The sequence below is a fragment of the Cavia porcellus genome, unplaced genomic scaffold, assembly GCF_034190915.1.
Source record: "Cavia porcellus strain 051 isolate PalLab524CR breed Dunkin Hartley unplaced genomic scaffold, mCavPor4.1 scaffold_21, whole genome shotgun sequence".
Lineage (NCBI taxonomy): Eukaryota > Metazoa > Chordata > Mammalia > Rodentia > Caviidae > Cavia > Cavia porcellus.
This window is the reverse complement of record NW_026947504.1, coordinates 61,549,350-61,571,682: the sequence shown is the minus strand read 5'-3', so window position 1 is coordinate 61,571,682 and position 22,333 is coordinate 61,549,350. Positions and strand designations below refer to the sequence as shown.

General features: G+C 39.8%; 1 protein-coding gene across 2 annotated transcripts in view; it reads left to right on the top strand.

Annotated features, from left to right (window-relative positions):
* The window catches only part of Lcp1 (lymphocyte cytosolic protein 1), an 81,059-nt gene that overhangs the window by 30,432 nt on the left and 28,294 nt on the right, over positions 1 to 22,333 (top strand). The window contains exons 1-4 of one of the 2 annotated variants that reach the window (XM_063232763.1): positions 2,167 to 2,257; positions 3,843 to 3,907; positions 5,549 to 5,659; positions 21,728 to 21,816. In XM_063232763.1, coding sequence (XP_063088833.1) covers positions 21,753 to 21,816 — 64 coding nt within the window. In that variant the 5' untranslated portion in view covers positions 2,167 to 2,257; positions 3,843 to 3,907; positions 5,549 to 5,659; positions 21,728 to 21,752. Of the gene's footprint in view, positions 1 to 2,166; positions 2,258 to 3,842; positions 3,908 to 5,548; positions 5,660 to 21,727; positions 21,817 to 22,333 lie in introns of those variants that run through there. The other variant, XM_013141138.3, reaches the window with a different exon arrangement.

Below are 22,333 nucleotides of genomic sequence, written 5' to 3'. Positions count from 1 at the left end.
AATATAAGCAATAATGGCAGAAATAAAATATTCAATAGTGTTTTACAAAAGTATTGAAAGCTTCTCCTCGACCATAGAACAGGAAAGCCAAGAACCAGAAATGAGGGGGAGATGTCAAAGTTAGAATATCAGCCCAAGATATACAGTATACAAATAAATGTGAAAGAGAACATAGAAATCATAAAGAAAGAGAGAGACAGAGACAGAGAGAGACAGACAGAAACAGCAACAGAGAAGACAGAAGGGAGAGGAGAGAGAAGGGAGGGAAGAGAGGGATAGGAAGATGGACAAGACTTCCCAAAACTAGAAGACTTGAATTTCCATAGTAGAGAGAGACCACTGAGTACCTACATGGTAGATGAAAACAGATTCACATGAAAACATTATCAAAACATTGTGAACACCAGGTATTGAAAAAATCAAAAATTGTTACGAGGATGGCTGAATGGCATTAGAATTATCAACAGCAACCCTGGGCAACTTACAACACACTGGAACCATTCGTCCAGAGTTCTGAGGGAGAATGACATCCAGTGTGGACTTGCAAGAATCAAGACTATGTTTTCAAGTATAAAATTTCTCAGGAAATAGATGTCCAGTCCATTCACAGGAACCTAGCAGGGTATGCGGTCTTCAAGACAAGGAAGTAAAACAAGAAAGTGGAAGGTATGTGGTCCAGAGAGAAGAGACCCAGCTCGGGAGGTGGGGACTTCCCAGGACGGCGATGGGGGCAACCTGGATGAATGGCAGCTGGGCTGTTTCCAGAGACGGGGACAAAGGACTCCAGCAGGATCTTCCCCAAGGAAGAAAATGGACCTTGTTCCTTGTTCCTTGGTGTTGTTTCGTCTTAGTTCTTTTTGAGAGTTTGGTAGGGTGTTAGCACTAACTATATAGGGATCTATGAAATAAAAAGAGATACAAAAGCATAGTGTGATTCATAACTTGATTTTGATCTTTTCATAGTCATTGTAAAAATGGAATACGGATTTTATTTAAAAGATGTTTTGAACTTTTAGAAGACAATAGAAGGTTTCGGTATACATGTTTATAAATGGGTAAGGATTGTATCTTTATCTCTCAAGTACAAAATAAATATAAATATAAAATTTGTAATACATATATGTGAATAACATTTAAATATTATATATATTTATCTTAGGAGTCAAGATATAGTCTATGCACAGCATCTTGAAATACCAAGCTAAGTTAGCAGAAAGGTTTTCTGAAGAATTAGGTAGAGAAGGCATGTAAGTTAGGACATTATTGTTTTATAATGAGCCTTGGGATAGCCTTTGACTTCTAAAACTTTGTACATGTGTTATTTTATTTAAAAACTTAAGACATGTTCATACAAAAGTGTATATACAACTGTTTACATCAGTGTTATCCATTCTATCCAAAGAGTAGAAGCCATCCAAACGGCCATCAGTTGGTGAATGGTTAATAAAATGAGGTGTATTCTCATACAGTATCATTCCTCTGTGAAAAGAAATAAAATACCGACACCTGCTGCAAAGTGGGTTGGCCTTGAAAATACATGAGTGACGGGGCTGGGGTTTTAGCTCAGCAGCACAAGCGCGTGCCTGGCCAGCATGAGGTCCAGAGTTCAATCCCCCAGGACCAAAAAAAAAAAAAGAAAAAGAAAAGAAAGAAAGAAAGAGAAGGAGAAAATACACTGAGAAATAACACAAAGAGGACTATGGACTGTTTGATTCCATTTGGATGAAATGCCCAGAATACAGAAATCTATAGATACAGAAAATAAACTAGTGGAAAACAGGCTAGGGACTTGGGAGATGGGGGTAAAGAGGGAGTAATTGCTAACAGTTACAGGGTTTCTTTTTGTGCTCTAAAATCGTATAGTGAAATAGTTGTACAGCTCTTAACTTTGCTACTGAATTGGACACTTTCCGTGGGTAACTTTTATGGCATGTGAGTCATATTTTAATAAAGCTTATATTTAAAAATCACGAAGAACAAAAACATCTAATTCATAAGGCTACTATGAGAAATGAATGAAATAATGTATATGAAGGGTCTCGTTATGTAATAATGAAAAGATGTTTGACAGGCACTAAACTGCATAAATCAACTTGCTTAACTTTCACAACAACTGTATAAAACACACTATTGTTATCCCATTCTAGATGAGGACTCTGAGGCCAATGACACTGAATAATCTGCCCGAGGTGGCCGGCTCAGCGCCTTTCCCCGGCCACCCCACACTGCTCCCTGAGCCTCCAGAGCCCATGCCTGGGTTAGTGCTGTGTGTTCCCACATGCACTCTGCTCCTTGTCTGTCGTGGGTTACATTTTCCTTGTCTTCTGATATACCTGTCGTCTCAGCTATAGTGAATGTTCCCCAAAGCCAAGAAGTGTGCCTTCTCAGCTGTCATCATTCCCTGCCCATCGAATAACGGAGGCCGTAGGACAAAGCAAAAGTTCTTCCTTTCCTACAAATCCCATGAGTGCAAGAAGAGGAAGTGGGGAGAGTAGAGACTAAGGGTGCTAGAAATATGAGATCGTTGCTGTAACAGGGTCCCTTAGGGAACAAAAGTAAAAGGAAGACCGCAAGGAAGAACTGTTGACCTTGAGAAGGTGGAGCCCTTCTCCTTTAAGGGAGGAGAGGAGATGGAGTGCAGAGGTGGGTGGAAAGTGATGCTCACACCAGAAGACTTGAACAGTTGCAATCGTTAAGGGGAAGGAGTAACATAGGAATCTCATGCTGGGGAAGTTTATAGGAAGACAGGTTGGAGGATCAGCCAAAGGACAATGTTTAGAATAGATTCACAATCTTTTCAGGTCCAGTGTCTTTAATAATATGATTAACAATAGGATGAACCTTTTCCCTAGAAAATCATATGCATTTTGCATATGATTTCCCAGGTTGGAAATACCTTGTACCAGGAATTACTAAAATTGAAAATAAAAGTATTTCCACAAAGTAATTTGAAGCCAAGCAGCTTAAATGTACAGCTTCCAAGTCTGTGTTTCTGTGATTGCTCAGTAGCACTCAAGGGTGGACAGTAGCAGGTGATACGGTGACAGGGACTGAGGCAGGGGCAGCAGGGCCGGCCTGGGAGCAATGATGCAGGAAGGCAGGGGGATGTCGGCAGGCAAAGCAGGGCTAGGGAAGAAGTGGGAGAGGTGGCAGCAGAGCACCTCAGAAGTGGGTTGCAGCAAGTTCCTCTCTGGGTACAGGCTATGGGAGAGTGCAGTGTCTACAGAGAACCTAAATGCAATAATAAAACCAGAAGTCAGTCTTCTTTCTAATATGATGCATGAGCAATTTAAACAGGGGTAATGATAAAATATTCCTTTCTGAAGAAATATGGATCTAACATCTAAGCAATTGCCTGCGCCTGGGCTCTACAGCAACTGAGAGGTAGATAAAGAGATTGAGAGCAAGGCGGGGCTTGAAACGGTGAAGTCCGGATGTGGCTTGTGGGGTGATGTGTGGCTGATGTGGAGTCAGAGCTTGCTAACGTAGCAAAAGCCCCTGGCTACTGCGAGGTGTAAGGAGCATGCAACTCAATGGCTTTCAGCTTCTGTCATCTGGACATCATTTGCAATCTTAAATCCTTTCTTTTTGTCTGAATATTGCTAGTCATGCCTACACACGTTTCACTGTCCTCATGCATCAGTTGTGCTCAGATCTCTACCTTTCCGACCTCTCTATTCTAGATAACATATTTACTCAGTGTTTGTCTCCCCGTTTGATATTGTGCTCCCTGAGATCAGTGACTGTGTCTCACCTCTCTCTCAATCACCATTTCTGACAGGTACTCACATGCTTGTGGAGCCCATTCACAAATATGTCTTGCTTTTTTCTTTTTTTTATAGATTTCCTGAGTCTCACATGACCAAGTACCAATAAGTCCAGAATGCTGCTACTTCTGTCTTCCCAGGTAAATGAAATGCCTATTTGTTCCTCTTTATGAAGCATAGTTTGGACCTTCATTCCATCCTGAAACTGCAAGGACATAGGGTCAGAGGAGGGAGGTCCAGTTATACATAGTTCACCCTGTAGACTTCTGGGACACTATCGAAGAGGTCGTGTTCAGGAAGCTGGGTGGAGACTGATCCCACCAGACTGGAAACCACAAGCATTTTGCTGCTTTGTGTTGTGATCAGTCTCATCTGAGTATTGTATGGCTGTTTCCCTGATACTGGAAAAGAATTTAGGTCCTTCCTAACCCCTTCCTGCAACATATATTAATTGGGACTAATCGTTCCATGGAGAACCCCACTCATCTCCTCAGTCTTCCCTGGGGATTGATAACTCTTTACTCTCCATCTAGAACTGAAGAGAGTCTAGCCTGAATCTCTTATCTCCTGTTTTCTGACCACTTTCTTCTCCAAATGGACCCTATTGCTTCTGTTAAAAAGTCAGCATGCCATTTGCTGATGAGTGAGATAACCCAGAACAGTTTGGTTTAACATTTAAGGTCAGAAACTGGAGCTGTCTAGTGGATAAGTGAAAGAAGCAAAGGAAGTATAAGGGTCCCCCCGCCCCCAAATACAGTCCCACTACCTCTTGGCACCATGACCATCAACAAACATGGATGCCTATAGAGAATCCTTAGCTCACATCTGAAATGGGAGCCCAGCCCTACAGTACTCACTCATTGCTAAACAGCTGCTAATACTGGCACCTCACAGTTTGCAGCAGTGTAGAAACTATGCAGAATACTCAGCAAATATAACTCAGAAACAACTCTTCATAGCCATTGTGAACACTTGTGGATTTCCCATTTAAAAATAGAAATTTGCTCTCAGATAAGTATCCAGGGTTTGGGCACAGAAAGGAGCCCCCCTTCTTCCACCACTTTATAAACTGTGCATTCAAAAAAATCTGGTCTGAATAAAAGGAATTGAAATACCTACTTAACAACGGCAGCTGCCAGTGTGATCCACTGCGGCTGTTTATAGGAAACATCTAAATAATTAAAATCTTTAATTGGGTTAAAGAGATCCTTAGCACATAGGTGTACTATAAATAAAAGAGTCAGTAATAGTGTAACTTTCCTTTTCAGGCCCCTCCCTTAAAGATATCATTTTGTTTTGATTGCACCATTAGGATCCTGGTTAGAGAACTCAAGGAGTTTGGTTTAGGGTGGGCTGGGGTTCTCCCAAGGAAGTCCCTTTTGGTTTGTCTCAAGTGTATGGTTACCTTTTTCTTGGCTTTTTCACTAAAAATGAATAATTGCTTATCTGTGCTCTAAGTAGGTGAGCACCTGGGCTTTGCTTTTGCAATGAGAGGCAGACAGAAAGAGAGTCCAGATAGCAGGCTGACCTTCCCTTGCTATCTGAGATCAGAAAGGTTTAAGTAGCCCAGGGCCCACTTAGAGTCAGCTGCAAGGGAAAGGCAGGAGAGGAGGTAGAGAAATGCTTAAGAGGAAGTGGTGAGAGGCGTCTGAATTTCAGTGTGACCTATTCTGTCAGGTGATTTTCTTTAGGGGGAGGGGACACGAGAAAACAAAGTTAAGTAAAATGTCCTTATAAAGACAAAATCTATTTCTTTCCTGGCTGATGATTTGTCATTCTAGTCACTTCCTGCCTTGTGACCACACACTTGAGCTTGACAAAGCTGTTCTGCAGATCAGAAAGAAGGGGTTTTCGGGTCGCACACCAGTACAACCAAGGACAGTTTCCACGAGGTAAATTTTCTTCATGTCTTTCTGTCCTCTCTGAATGCTCGTGATGGTTTTTGCCTGTTTCTGTGGATTGCAGATCTTCCTGTCACAGGACAGGAGCTGGGAGTACCTGTCACCCGAATCCCTGGCTCCCTCTGAGAACCAGGAAATGTGCATCCACCTTGTGTAAACGCCCTAGATGGGGACCCTGCGCTGCCTGGGTTGGGTTCTTCTCAAGTTAATCAGTTATCACTCACCTAAAACTATGGCATTTCCCCTCCTTTTTTAACCAAACTATGTTCTGATTTATGGCTCTTGCCTTATTTCAGGAAGGCTATTTATTGTGTTTTTATCTACTTTGAAATGTTTTCAGGGAAGTGCTTATTGATCATTTAGACTACACTGCTCATTGGCATAATGTGGGTAGTTTAATTTTAGCTGCTGTGGTTGTTTTTCTAAAAAAACTTCTTTATGGTACTTTAGTGGCTATATTAACATTTTAGGCTTTATATTATTGAATGCAATACTGATTATTTGAGTGATTTGGCGCCAAGGGTTTTTAATGGATGTGCTTTATAACTGCACAAAATTATAAGTCTGCTCTTCTCCAATCTTTAAAAATAAAAGCAATTTGGATTGCTCAGTTGCACTGTTTTGTGTAGGATTATCTAAATTATTTGTTAATGCTTATGGCTATACAAATGAATACTCAGTTAAATTCTGGAAGAAAATCTTATGTCTAGAATAGAATTTCTTGTAAAGCTGATATACTTATTGTAGAAACTTTGCTGAAGCAGAGAAATTTTGAATCTTATAGTATCAACTTTTATTTAATTATTACTATCAAAAATACTAAGAACCATTGACAGATGATAAACATAAAAAGTACTCAGACTGGAAATGTATACATTAGTCAGCATACATGTCAAAACCCAGTGTTTCTTAATCAAGTATCAGCAACTTGTTTTCCAAACTGGTCCTCAGAACAACCTTTAAAAAAAAAAGTACTACTATCTTAGTTCAGTGGAAATAGTAATGAAAATGTAATAAATTAGGATGTGCAGGAAGGTATTTCCTTACTTTTAGGAAAGAATAAAAAGTTAATTTAAGTCAAATTTAGATTGCTGAAGCATCCGCCTGGGAGGCAGCAGTGAGTCCAGTCCTCTCTGTTCCCAGGCTTGCCCCCATCCTGCTCCCTCCTTCCAGGTCTGATCCTTTGAGGAGGCGCTGGCCTGCTAAGCAGACTGGTGCTCTGGAGGATGTCTCATCGGAAATCAAAGGGATGCTTTTCTTTGTAGCATTTTAAGTTTTACCTCCTTTGTAAATTATGCCTTGAAACAATCAGCAATGAGGGAAATAATTTTAGTGTTATAATTTTACTTATAATTCCATCTTAAAGCCTTTTGGAGAGAGACGGTCAAGAAGTGAGTCTCATTCCGATGTATATATTTAATTTAGGATGGGAAAAGGACCTCTTTGGATACAGATGCTCAAATCCGTTATCTAAAATGGCATGACATTTGCATGGAACCTGTACACATATTTCTGTATGACTTAAATCATCTCTAGGTTACCTAATGCAGTCTGAATGCTTTGTATATAACTGTTACGCTGTATAGTCTAGGAAGTAATAATGAAAAAAATCTGTACGTGTTTGGTACACATGCAATATTTTTTCAGAAGAATTTTTATCTAAAGTAGTTTGACCTTGTAGATGCAGACCATGCACATGTGGAGCTCTAGCTAAATTAATAACCCTGGATGTTTTTAAGTACTTAGGGTGTGTAACCACTCTTAATACAGAACGTCCTTGAAGCCTGTCAACTACCTTTCCAGGCCAGGAGTGAGCTTAGGATTTGAAGGGGCTGGCCCGAGGTCAAGGGCAGTCGGGCAGTCAGGGTGGGGCAGAAGATGGCCAGGACTCGCGTCCTTGGTTGCGGTGTCAGTCACCGGTGTCTCCCTCAGTCCAGGCAGCACCCGGTGCAGACGACAGTAAACAGACTGTCAGGACTGAAGCCGACCAAGGCTAGCTTGTACTCACCATTTTGAAAGGGAGAGAATGAGAGGGAGAAAGAGGAAGGCAGAAAAAAAAGAGCGAAAGAGAGACAGAGAAGGAAGAAATTGCGGTTTTATTTTTACAGATATCATTGAAGGTTTTGTGTAATAATGGAATGAAATATCTTTCTAATCAACATATGATTTTACTGACATATTTTGTACCTTCTTAAACTTGCTTTACCCCACTTCCCCAATCATATTTCTTGTCACTTCCTTCTGCTTTTTTTAATTTCCTTCTCCTCTTCCCCGCCTCCTCACTTACCCATATTCTGGGTGCACAGACCACAAGCCACCAAAGAGTCTATGCTCTTTCCCTCCTTTTCGCCCCAACTGTTTCTTTCAATTGCTTTTCTTCATTATTTGTAAAACCTCTAACTTTTTTTTCAAGGTTCACTTTAGGGAACGTTCCCCTTTAGAGGCCTTTTTCCTACTTTCTGTTACCCCCATTCGTAGTTGTATGTATGTACGTGTTTGCTTAATGCTCTTATTTTAGAGTAAGTGCAGCATTTGATCGTTGCTTTAGTTTCCGGTCCTTATTTGCTGAGACCTGAGCCTCTGCATCTCTTTTGGCATGTAGTAGATGCTAAACATATCTATGGAAATGAACATTTGTCACAAATATTTTTTAGCAGTTAGATGCTTAGGTGTGGAAATCCTGCATTTCACTCATCTTAATATTTACTGGGGCCATCACAGTGATGCAGGAAAGGAAGATAGCAATAATTTAATGTTCTGGATCTAAGATGCTTCATCTTTACCAAAGTCCTACTCTTCATCTTAGACTGGAAGGACCAAAAGGATAGTGACCTCAGGAAATCATACAGTAATCTTAGCATACAGGAAAGAGTATAATATTATCATTTTAGTCTAAAAACATTCATTGAGCTAAAAGTTAAGTATCCTTCCCCAAACTATGTTTTTGATAATGGGCTTCTTTAATGACAAAGAACACAATAAAACATAAAGATAAGTAACTTTTCTTAATTGTCAGCTTCTTCTTACCTGAGGAGTACAGGCCTCTCTTGTGTACTCAGAAGGAACCGCAAACAAATTTTAAAATCAGTTAGGTAAAACAAAATCAGGAAATTTGCTCACAAGATTATACAGAGTCAAGGATTGGACTTTATGACTAATAGTAGATTCTATGGCATAATAACATTATTTGGATTAATTATCTCCCTAGGATCTTTTCCCTGGTTGTTTTGTAGTTCACAGATACTCAGTGAAATGATACAATATCATCTGCCTATTGAGCATTGCAGAAGTAATACTTGGGATTCGAGTCTATCAAAATATAAAACGTGAAGTGCCAGCAGATTTGACAAGTTTCAAGTCCCTGTTTTGCCAGATGACAAAGTACTTTTTGAATCAAAAGTGTTAATGCTTTGCACAATTTTCACTTTAAAATTTTAAGAGTCATCTCTTGGTTCGATCTACAGATCTGGAGATCGTCTAAGATCTTCTAAGGCCATTTCCGCCCAGCGGCTGAACCCACATTTCTCCCTAGGGAGCCTCTCCTTGTTGCTTTCCGCAGTTCCCACTTCGTCCTCCTCCTTGTCCTATATTATTGACTCTTCCTCTTGTGTTTGTCAATTTCAATAATTACATCAGTCTTCCCAGAAGTTGCATCATTGCCCCATCTTGTAAGATACTGCAAGCAATAGGAGAGGAGTTTCAATTTTTCATCCTGATAGTAACAGCTAGTAGTTATATGCTACTCATTTTGAATGGGACAGTTTTTTAAAATACTGTAACCATAACAAAGCAGCTAATCATCACAATAATCCTATGAAGTGGGTACATCTACATATTTGAAGATGAATTCATTCATTCATTTTCTATGCTTGGATCAATGTTACATCAACTGTCAAATACTGAGGTAGCCTCCTGATACAAACAGACAGTACTCCATGGTTTTTGTGTATGCCTATGCTCTCAAAATGAGCCCAAATAATCATAATTTTTTTTTTACAAAGAAGTGTCTTTATCTTGTAGTTGCTTTTATGAAGCGGACTGTTCTATGTTATCATTATCATCACCTACTCAGTCCTTCTGTACATTTCTTTTTTTAATTTTAAAAAAGGACAAAATGATACAGAATTTCAAAACAAAATAGTAGGAGATTAACAATGTTTAATGTGCATTGTTATCATCAAAGTAGTTGCTTAGGTTACAAGATATAGGCATGAAAAAATGATCAAACAGTAACAGTACAAACTGTTCATTTTGTGAACAGAGATTAGCGGTATAATTATCTATCTTGTGCATGTATATAATTCTGTCTTAGTCACTTATTCATAACTAAGACACAATACTCAACACCCACATTTTAAGGGAGAAAAGGTTTATCGTGGCTCACAGTTTGTAGAGATTTGAGTCTACATGCTGCTGGAAGGATGGCAGAGGGACTTGCTGGAGGTGAGCTGCTCATGACACAGCATCCAGAAGGCAGAGAAAGTCAAGGAGGGAGCCAAGGGAGGTAGACCCTCCCAGGCCATGCCCCAGGGACACCTCTTCTAACTCACCTCCACCTCTCAATGTCACAGTTGGCTATAAACTCACCAGTGGACTAATTCACCTATGAGTATCTCACCCCATGACACAGTTACCTCCTAAAAGGCCAACTTATGTTCATATGAGGTCTTGGGGGGATGTCTAGATGACATAAGCCATAAAACTTGATTATTTGGTTTTTACCAATGTATTGGCCTCTGCATATGTACCCCCAAAACTTTAAAAAATGCGTAGTCTTAAAAGTTTAGAATCATTTTAGTCAAATGGCATTCACATTTTCTAGTCTGTTGTGACTGGTAGGCATGAATAAATTTAGTATTGTACCCAAGTACCCACATCTATAATTATACAGTAATGGCCAATAATAGGTGTCCTAAAAAACTGGAAGAATGAAAGATGGTTTTAATTGTGACTAGAATGGAGGTTAAAAATGACCCACTTACAGAGTTAAAATAAGTTTTATTCATTAGAGCCAAAGCAGTGTGAGCCCCACTTACAAGATACAAGGAGGCTATTTCTCAAATATGGTCAGTTGTTTTTTCTGAAGGAAGGAAAAGCTGTTAAATTGAGGAACTAGCAAAACCACAGCTCTGAGGTTGCAGCATTGATTCTTGTTTTAGTCTAGTGCCAGTTACATGGACAGATGAACACCGCAACACACACACATGTACACACACATGCGCACACACACACACACGCACCTCTTCCTGATGGTAGAGATAAAGTGGAAAAGAGATTATGTTCTTGGTAGAAAAGTGAAGAAAACACATTCAACATCAGATAAGTTATGAATGTGAATTGCAGACTACCAGATAATTTGTTTCCACTTTTTTCTCTGGTTGCTCTTTCCAGAGGGAAGTGAATTAATGAAGTAGTTATTATGTACTTAAATAATACCCTACATTTTGATCCCTTGATCTGGTAGTTATCACTAAAGCTTATCAAAGTTATATATCCAAATATATGAAGAGCTGCACAAATGTATTTGTACAAAATATCATATTTTCACTGTTTGTCCTTCCTCAGAATTTAGAATTAGAAGTAACTTTTTTATCCACAAGTGGAAAATCCTAAAATGTAGATCCTTTTTACCCCTTGACACCACTGGCCCTTACAGGTTGAACATCTCCAATCTAAAAAGATGAAATCTAAAATGCTCTGAAATCCAAAACCTTTGAGTGCTGGTATACCATTCAAATAGCTTGTATGTTGGAGTATTTTGGATTTCAGATTTTTGGAATGAGGATGTTCAACTGGGTGTCGTGCAAATATTTTTTAAAAATTGCTGAAATCTAAAACACTTCTGATCCCAAGCATTTTGTATAAGGGAAATTCCACTGGTCTCCCTTCCCAGGAAGCGTACACTTGAAGAAAGAAGAGCGGGCTACACATTGTTTGTGGAGAAAGCCAGACAACAGATGCAAAGGGAGACTAAGAAACAAGTGAGCCCACACATACAGCTTTTCATTGTTGAGCATACATTGTCTTAAATATGTAAATTGAAATTCCCACAGTATTTCCAATGTATTTATAAATACTTAAAAATGTCCCCTTGGGAAGATGGAATATAGTGGGCACCTGAGAGGACCTTTTAAAATTCCCCCTCCCTTATTGTCTTTTATGTGGAGAAGCATGATCAGATCGCCTGTTCTTTGTGTGTTTCCTATGATCTCTGGGAATGGCAGGGGCAGCATTACCTGTCAGCTAAGGAGCATATGGTGCTCCCCTTGCAGCTCTCATACCTGCCTTCACGTCTAGTGCTTCAGTTCCCGCTCCAGTGCCACACCAAGGTCTTGTTTTAAAGCCTGTGGGCATTTCAGGCCTCACAGTTGACAGTTTTCTGGTCTTGTGCATGAAAGAGACAGACATAGTGTCAGGAAATGTGGATCATGTTGGATTTATATTTTAGCCTTTAGTGGACATCTCTTGTCAGATTTTTCATGTATAAAATGGGACAACCACTGTCTACCTTCTGGGGATGTCCTCGGGCTCACTGTCCCTTTCATTTCCAGAGGTCGTCAGTCTGTGTGTACAGCTGAGACACGCAGCATCATTGCATTTTCTAGACCATGTCAAGCAATTGAAACTTGGTCACTCTTTCATTTCCACAAATGCTTATCTATGTAAAGTTGCATTATTTCCTATTATAGACAACCAAACTCAGGCTTAAGGAAAGTTAGCCGGAAGAGTCAAGATTCAAACCTTGCTTCTTATTCATTTTATGTGGTACAAACTACGTCTATTTAAACTGCATTATATCCTCTAATACTATCCACTAGATGATGCCTCATGATTAGTCCAAATAATCCTTCCTGTGATTGAGTACTGAATGACTATTCCTAAAGCCATATTTTCTATCAGGAAGAAGTCCCCAATCTACCTTTGATTGATCTGCTGGGGTACCAAACATTCAAAAAACAAGTAAATAGTTGCTTGAAGCTTTTATAGTACAAAGTCCTTAAAATATATGTCTTTAAAGTAACAGTAATGAAATTACTCAACCAGCCTTCTTAGCCAATTAAATTACTTTTTTTTTGCAACTTAAAATTTCAAATGTTATAGCACTTCCCATTTTGAATGTTTGCAATCAGTTGTGGCTTTTTAAAAATGTCAAGATAAGTACAGCCATCAAATTAATACAAATTGCCTGCCTTAATTTTTCTGTAACTTTTTGGTTTTTTCCCCCTGACAATGAGATTATCATTAGAAATTCTAAAGGAATAGCTCCTAGGAATCCACTGAAAATGAAATCACACTATTAATAAATAGGAGTTCCTGATACACAAGTGTGCACTACATGCTGTCTGAGTTTTTCAGTTCAAACCACAATGAAGAAAGATGTTTAGAGATCCAGGGAGGGACGAGCAGATGGGAGAACATGCAGGCTGACAGAAGCTGCCTCTTGCTCTCAGTGTACCCAAAAGGGAGCCTCATGCGTGGTCTCCGCCCTGGGTCCCTAAGGTCTCTTTCCTCTTCATGACTCATGGTGGATGTGGTTGGGTTTTCTTAAGATTATTGTACATTTTCTATTCTGGCCACACTTCTTCAACTGTGAGAAGGTACTTTCCAGAGTCAGTATTTTAGAGAAGGCAGAGCCCTGAGCCCCTTGCCTTTTCGATTTAAAATCAGCTAATCTCAATTCTAGTGGCTGCTGCCAGACCCACAGTAACGGTATGGGCGTCTAGGACTCTGGATAAGGCATATGCTACAAGAGCCAGAGCCAGTCACTTTTGGAGGCAGTGCACTTTTGGAGGATGTGAAATCATGTATGCACAATGACAGACAGCACTTAGGAGGCGACCGTAATATTTCTTATGGTTTATAGTTGAAATCAAAGTGTGTTCCCCAAGATAATATTGTAAAAAGTCTAGTCCTTTTAAATTCTATTTTAATTTCCACTCTTCCTTCCCTCCTTCCTTCTTCCTGTTCGTTAAACGGGCTGTGCATCTCAAGTTGTTTTTTCTTAATATTTAAATTCCTAAAATATCAAAGTGTTTTCCCATAACTTGACTGGACTGTACTTAGATCCTAGAGGTTCCACTTCTCTTTAGTCACTCGCTCCCCTTGAGACTTTGGGGTACAACCTCACTCTCTAGTGCTCCACTTTCCCATGTCTAAGCTCCTGCTTCAATTTACAGTGCTTTCTAAATGGGTGATGGCGACCCAAGGAGGAAGTGATGCACACACAAAATATGGTTCTGGGAAGAATAGTTTTGTTGTTTGCATTCCTACAATCTTCAGTGAATGCAGTGAGCCTTGGGTTACAGCCTTGGGCACCAAGGGCTTCTCTTGGGAAACAAGAGCTGCAGAGGTACAATCCCTGCCTCTTCTCCTGGATCTGCCTCCGTCGTCTCTGGCTTTGGCACACTTGTACTCATCTCCTCTGTGTGCTCTTTCGTCTGGCTAAAGAGCTCTTTCCATTTCATTGGCTTGGAAAATGTCTGCTGATTCTCTAAGACTTTGTTCAGGGATCAATAGTACTTTCTCTAGAGAAGCTTTCCTTTCCCTGTCCCCTTCCTTCCCATTCCTTTCTTTCCTTTCCATGTTATGTGCTCCCTTTTCTGATCACCCGCAGCTGCGCGATGATACTCTCTAAAGTACTCAGAGTGGGGTAACCTTTTGTTTGCTTGACAGTTTTCCTTCACCATCTGTGTGCCCCTCAAGCCCACTGCTTCTCCCGTGTTTATCTCTGTATTGTCAGTGCTCGGGACAAGGCAAATGCTTCATGAAACACCAGTGGATGGCTGAGGTATAGAAGCCACTGATAGGACTCCTGTTAGGACTCCTCCATTACAGCCAGGTGCACACAGGCAGGAAGATCCACTCTGATGGTGACATTACTCTTACCACTGCCTTTAAGATGAGGAGCTGAAGAGAAATTTAGAATTCCCCTGAAGAGCACCAGTTCTGAGTAAAATCTTACAGAAGCATGTGTAACTATAAAAAACATGAGATCAGAGCTTTTATCTTTTGGAATTTCCTTCAGGTAAGCCTAAAGAAGGGCAAAGAACTTTGAAACACAGGAATCTATAGGTCAGAGGTGCTAGGAAGTCCAGGAAGCTGTTCCAATTCAGAGCTCTATGACTGGGTCAGTTGTTTAACCTTAGTTCGCCCATCTGTAAAGTATAGGTAAGAATAATACTCCGTAGGACTGTAGTAAAAATTAAATAATACTCTGTAGGACTGCTAATGCATATAAAACATTTTTATCATTTAACAAACATTAGCTGCTATTATTAGGATCTTGCTAGTCATACCATTTGTCCTTTGGCTAACTAGAAATAGAGAGGCTTCCTATAGAGAGAATATGGATTAATGATCCTACATAAAGAAAGTTGAAGGGTGGTCTTCAAGTGGTCTCCCCTATTCATCTATTGGAATCTAAGTCCAGTTCCTTCTACAAAACAGAGGGCTTGGGATGGGATTCTTTATAAGTAGTAGATTTATCTCCCACAGTTTTGGAGGCTAGGGTGCTCATGGCGAAGGGGCCACATGCAATGAGGATCTTCTAGGCGTGTCATCCCACAGCAGAAGAAGGGCAAGAAGGCATGTGTAAGAAAGGGAGAGGGCCAAATTGCTTTCTATCCTGACATCACAACAGTAATTGATCACAAAGGCTCTGCCTGAACTCCTTCCCTTGGACCCACCTCTCAATGCTGATGCATTGAAGCTCAGACTTGCATCATGAGAACTTTGGAGGACACGTTCAGTGCTTAGCGTGAGGTCCAAGGTTACATCCTCCAGGGATATTTTTGGCTTCTCGGGAAATAGTAGTTTTAAGCTCTTCCTATAAATCTGATCTAAGAAGTCTCCTCTAGTCACTCTCTTTGGTTCCATATGTCATCTTTTTGGCAGATTTCAATGGAAGGAATAAATGTATAAATGTGTAAAGATGCTTTCAGCAGACATTTAGAATTATCAGAGGATTGATCTCATAGTTCAGATAGTGACACACAAATTACATTCATGTAAACACTCCAATCTCTCTTATTCTTTTTTTCTTTAAACTGCTTGCGTTGGAATAATTTTAGTTATAAAAAAATTTGCAAAGATAATACACAGAATCTCCTTCTGTCCATCTCCCAGTTTCTGCTTATCCAAATAGAGATTCTATTATAGTTTTTTGTTGTTGTCATTTTCAAAGTACTTTATTTTCTAAATGTATTGATTTTTAAAATCAACGTATACAATTATGTATATTTATCATTTAAAACATAATACTATTGAAATATACATTGTAGAATGGTTAAGTCCAGCTAATTAATGGATGCATTAGTTCACATTATCATTTTTGTAGTGAGAACACTTTATATCAACTCTTAAAATTTTTCAAGAATACGTATCTGTAATCCCAGAACTCTGGGAGGCAGGAGTTAGAGCCCCCCTGGGCAGCTTAGTGAGACTATGACTCAAAAAGTAATCTGTTGACTGTCTCACTGTCTCAACCACTGCAGCCTGCAGTAAGCACTATTCTACTCTCAACTTCTATGTATCAACATTTTTAGATTCTACAAACGAGGGAAATCATACGGTATCTGTCTTTCTGTGCCTGATTTATTTCACTTAACATAATATTCTTCAGGCTCATCCGAGTTCTGGAAAACGACAGGATTTATTTGTTAAAGAGCTGACTAGTATCCCGTTGTATTTTTACCATACACACATTTTCTTCTTCCATTCGTTAACTGGTTATTACTCTTTTGTTGTCATCCCGAATAGTGTGACAGTGAACTGGGGAATGCAGATGGCTCCTTCATACATTTATTTCATTTCCTTTGAATGTATTCTGGTCAGTGGGATTCCTGGATCACACAGAAGTTCTGCTTTTTTTTTTTTTTTTTTTTCAGAAATTTCCCTCCTGCTTTCCCTAATGGTTGTACTATGACTCTTATACTGACTCTCATTATTTAAAAAAAAAGTGTCATAGACCCAGAAGTTAGCCAAGAAAGGTAATAAAGATGTGGAAAACAAGCCCCAGGGAAGCACGTTAAAAGAGTGAAAACAGACCTGCTGACTGTTCCCAAGACAGGTGACGGAATTTGACTGAACTGAACAGCTCCCTGAAGTCCCTTTGGGAATACCTCAAGAAAGAGGAAACTAGCCATATTTGAAAATATTTAGGTTACCAGGTAGCAATGTGAGACATGAGGGAGGTTGTAGAATTTCCTTATTTGGATGTTTTTAAGCAAATAGTGGATGACTCTTTCTGGGACAGTTGGCGTACTCTCTTGCCTAGAAACCAGGAGCGAACTGGGTCAGCGTGCCTTAAGCCATGTGTGGTGATGTCCCAGAAAACAGCGTGTCCCACACGCTGCGCTGGTAACTTCCCTCCTCCGCTGAGCAGCTGAGAACTAGGGATCTGGCTGGACTGAAGAGAACATTTCTCTGGACAGGCCTTGCCTGCTGCTGAGGTAAGAGCAGGAGGAGAGCCTGAAGCCCTGGGATAGGCAGGGGAGGAGCCCCTCTCCACACTTGACAGCCACCGCCCCGACTGCTAGGAGGGACTGACAGCAGCTGGTTCTTGGCTTATTGGCAATGCACCCTAACCTGGTTCTGTTTATACATATACTTACCAGCCAGTGCATAGGATTTGGGAACTTTTATCATGGAAGGAGCTTCATCTCTTGATTTATGGATGAGGAAACAGGCCGGAGGACAAGATAGAGTCTGATGTTACCCAGGCAGCGTCAGTTCCTTCACTGCCCAGCTGGGCACTCTCCTCCACTCCCTGACAGCTTCAGCGTGGGTTCCTCAAGATCTTCAAGTGTATTAATTATCTCAGTATCTATATTGCATGGGCTAATTGGGACTTAAGCTTTTGATATGTTTATTTTTTGATAAGCTTCTGTGATGATGTCTTCTAGCTAGTCTTTTTATGTCCTCTATGCTCTATGTTTAATCCTTTTGCATGTTCATCTTTTTACCTTGTGAACATTTTCCTTTGGGTTAGCCATTTTCAATAAAGGAGCCATAATCTATGTGTTGCATTTGAAGCTTGGCGTTGAACTGGGGGCCTCAGGAGACCCAGTCTTTGCGTCCCCAATGCTTGTACCCCAACTGCAGCAACCAGCAGAGTGCTTTGCCTATCGCTCAGTGGAGTGAAAGATAAATGAAGAATGTTGGATGTTGATGTAATAATTCCATAGTAAATAACCTGCTAGGCCATAATATTCAACTTTTTTTGAAACAATGTATCTGAAATACCCTGAGCTTTTATCAGGGGAAGTAAGAATCTTAAAATCCTTGGGGTATGACGTGCCATGCATAATAGCTGTGGATTTTCAAGACGTCAGTACCAGGAGCATCATTGTTTGTAGCATAGAGGTGGAGAGAGATGCTGAAGCACTGAGAGGTGTGACTTGGCAACTTGCTAGAAAACCGTGGAATAAGGAATGCACGTGTGTATGGGTGGGGGGTGGTAACTCTAGTTGATGACAGAGTTGGGCTTTCTTCTCTGGCTCTACATAGCCTCAGGACCTCTTCAACTGAGTAGTCAAACCACAGAAGCTTCCAGAACTGTGTCAAAATAATCAGGTTTGGAGTAATCTGGCCTGTTAGCTTACCCTGAGCATTGACATGGCCCAGATGGTATTAGAGGAGAGCCATTACATCTGTGTCTGCGCTTGGAGAATCCTCCCCTGCCTTCTCCCCTGGCCTTTGCGTTAGTGCCTGAAGATACAAGAACCCTGTACCCTAAAGCAGCCCTTGGGAGAATCAACGTATTTGCCAGAAAAGAAAAAGACAACTTAGAGATTTGAACTTAATAAAAGGATTCATAAGAGTCTCCTTAAGTGACCATCTATGTTTGAGGCTGTTTATAATGTTTTATTTCTCTAAAATAGTCATATTTTAAATACATTTTCAGAACTCTTCTCTATGTACAAGTTAGGCATTTTCTCAAAGTTAGATTCCCTTTACAGGGTCTACTTTGTAAAATAAAGATGAGACGATTAAGGGAAAGAAAAGTGTTTTTTCTTTGGTTATTTTGACATCATGGTGGCTTTAGATATGATGATGGCATTTGGTTATCATGGTGCTTTAAAAACGTAAGGGGATTTCATTTTTCTTTGGAATCCTACATATTTTATGTTTTATGTCTTCCGTCATTGCAGTTAATGCTAATTTATGCAAATTTATGTTGTTCTAGCTGAGGTGTTTTGGATTATTCATAGGTCTTTGAGAACCCCTGGGTGTGTACCAGAACTGGGGTGGAGCTGAGAATTGAAATCCTGACTGTCCAGTGTTACTTTAACCACAGAGTCAAGTTGCAAGAAAAGTGGGGCAGGCTGTAAAGAGTCCCTTGTGGTGTGACACTGGGGTGCAAATGCCCCCTGGTTCAAGCAGGTTACATAACTGGGCGTCAGTGTACTGAGTCATGATGCTGCCTTTCTCACCCGGAGCAGGCCACCTTTTACTCCTTACTGCTTCTGTCATGGTCAGTAACAAAGCCCTCCAGGGAAATTCCACCCACACTCATATTCTTACTTTATAGGACATAATCCCTCCTGTAAATTCTTCAGTACTGGGCTCCACAGGCAACTCCTACAGATGGTTTCTGTATTTATACTTCAGGAAATGGGTCAGGTTATTTCCCTGTCACTATTGACCTGGAAAATAAGAGCTGTCTCTCAGCAGAAACTCAGAACCCACTGTCCCTAAGGTATGGACTAGACGTGTGGCCTTTTCAGTTTGGGGAATTATTTGATTTTCTCATAACTTAAAAAGTAATCTTATAATTTAAGGAAAATAAACAATTACGACTTTCTTTGGCTAGATGTCTAGAGATTCTATAACTATTGATTTAATAAATTTAAGTGCTTACTGAAAGATTAGTAGCCAGAGATGATCAAGATGAACAACGTGACATTTGTCTTCTTAGATTTATGACTTGGGCAGTGATTTAGAAACAGCGATTCAAAACTTACTTCTAATTTGCAAACTACTTTAAAAAGATTCCTGGCAGGGCATAGGCAAATAGGACTATGGGATGAGGGTCTATCTTAGTGGGGAAATACATGCTAGCATGTGTCAGGCCCTGGCTTTGATCCCCAGCACAAGAAAGAAAGAGAGAGACATTGGGAGGGATCAGCCAGATAATACCTCTACCTTTCTCTTAGAGGTTATCAATGGTATGTAAATAAGATTGCATTTGTTTATGTAATTAAACCCTCAACACTTTGTCTTCCTTTAAAGAATCAAATGGACCAATATTTCTGAGACATATAAGGCAAATAATAAATATAATTTTAACTGATAAAAATGGATTCCAAAATAAATTCAAATATAATAAGATGTAATCCCATGATACGTTATGTAATCTGGAGTTCATATCAATGAATAAGTTGATGAGCTCAAAGTATGATTTAGAGCAGGTAAATATTTGGTGCTTTTCAACCAAATATTCTCAGAGATGTCATTTTCACTTGCTTACTTTTTTGTGGGCCTGAGTGTTAACCTGTAAGGGTTATGCTAACAAAAGGTTGCATGGGGAAACAAAAGTTTAAAATACTGGTATTTGTATGTGGCAGGAGAGTAAATTGGTCAGTAGTGGATATGGATTTACAAAGTTGAGTGTTATGCAATTTTGAACTGTACATTTCAATGTTAAAACTGTTTCTTTTTCATGTGACTATTGGTTTCTATAGAGAACAAGTTCAACATTATAGAATGATATGAAAATATTAAAAATAAAATCAATTTTTAAAAACCCAGTCAGGAATTGAAAATATTTTTAAAAATCAGTATTACTAGAATGTTCAAAATATACTTAGAAATACTACAAATTATTCCAAAGGAAAAAGGAACTAGGATGAGTGACAGAGGAAAGGGCAGTAGAAAAAAGGGAAAAAATGCAAGTCAGCTATACTATTTGTGTCCCTTAGTTCATTAAAAAGGAAGGTTTGTGCTAACATCAACTAGGGAAATTTTTACGCCCATATGTCGTACCCTGAGCAACTACTTTGAAGATAACAACATGCAAAGCATTAGCTATTGTTATTCTCCTATTATTTTGTTAAGAAATTTTGCTTTACCTTTTCTCCATAAAATTTTAAAAACTACTCCATCCTGCCCACTCCTACTCTATTTATAAACTCTCTGCTAGGAAACTGCGTAAATTGCAGTGAAACTCGCGTTTGAGCTAAGGTAGTGTGTGTGCATCAGCGAGGGTCTTGGAAAATGTAATCCGTTTTCTACATAATTCTCTTTTTTCACACTAGAGGGCAGCAGTAATGCACAGGGAAGGGGAAATTGTTGAAACTCAAAACAGTTTCTCAGAAAGATGGAGAACAAAACACCTAAAAAGCACCTCAGATTTCCACATATAAATTTTTAGAAAATCAACTCCTTTTCTCCCATTACTAAATTTGCATAGAATTCTTACTAACTCCCTTTAGATTTATAAAATGTACCAATTGGTTTGGCCAAACATTAATTTAAAATATGATCATGAAGATATCTCTAAAAAAGAACATATGTAGAAGTTAAGTGTATAGCTATTTATTGCTATGTGAGAAAACTACTCAAAATTTAGAAAATGTTTCCTCTCTGTTCTGCTGGTTGACCAAGCACATCTGGTCAATTCTTTCTTCTCCTTCACCATGGCCTTTTAATGTGGTTGGAACATCTCACACCACGGTAGCTGGGGACTCAGGGGAAGCATCCCTAGAATGAGCATACCAGGAAAAAAGAAGCAGAAGCTTCCAGTAGAAGGCATTCTAATAGCATCTTCTAACAGTCAAAGCGGCAACAAAATCAGCCCAGATTCAGAGTGGGAAGCAAGCTCTATCTGTTGATGCAAGGAGCAGTCTGTGGATACAGGGAGAGGAGGAATCATTGAGCACTGCCTTGGAGACCATTATGTGAGGGGCTGAGAAACAGGCCACCCATGACTTACTTTAGCTGCAAATGATGGGGACGCAAAGGAACGTTTCTTCATTTTATAAGTGGTGTTGCTTGTAAACATGACATTTTAAGAATTAAGATGCACAAAAGTCATCCCTGTGTTCTTCTCCTTCCAAGATCTGTTACATAAAGCGGCAAAAAAATGGCCAGAGGATCAGTGTCCGATGAGGAAATGATGGAGCTCAGAGAGGCTTTTGCCAAAGTTGGTGAGTAGACCTGGTACCTGAGCTGCACAGTTCTCGCCTGTAGTGATAGATTCAATGAAATGGTAACATGAGCAAAATGGCAACAGAGACAAGAGATCAGGGGGTTGGACAAGAAGCTGAGAGAAACGTGGTTTTGAAAGATATTCTTTGAGAAAACCACTTTATCAAAACACGAACTGTGAGCTCTGTTCCACCTGTGACTTTTTCATGGCATTCATCTGTAACTCTCATCCTTTGTATATTGTCAGCTTCCACTCTTTTCCTTTCAAACTATGACGTATTTTTTCTTTCCCTTTGTCACTGTGTGAGGAGTTTCTATTAGTAGTGTCTCAGATTCAATTGCCAAAACTTGTTTTGAAATTATGACTTTTATTTAGATGTTGAAAATGACGCCAGGGCCCATATCCAGAAGCAGCAGGCGTCTTGTGAGACTTTTGACCCTTTCAGAGGGTCAGACCTCAACCCTTCAAGCATCACACCCGCTAACCTTCACCTCCCAGCCAGCCTCCCTGACCTC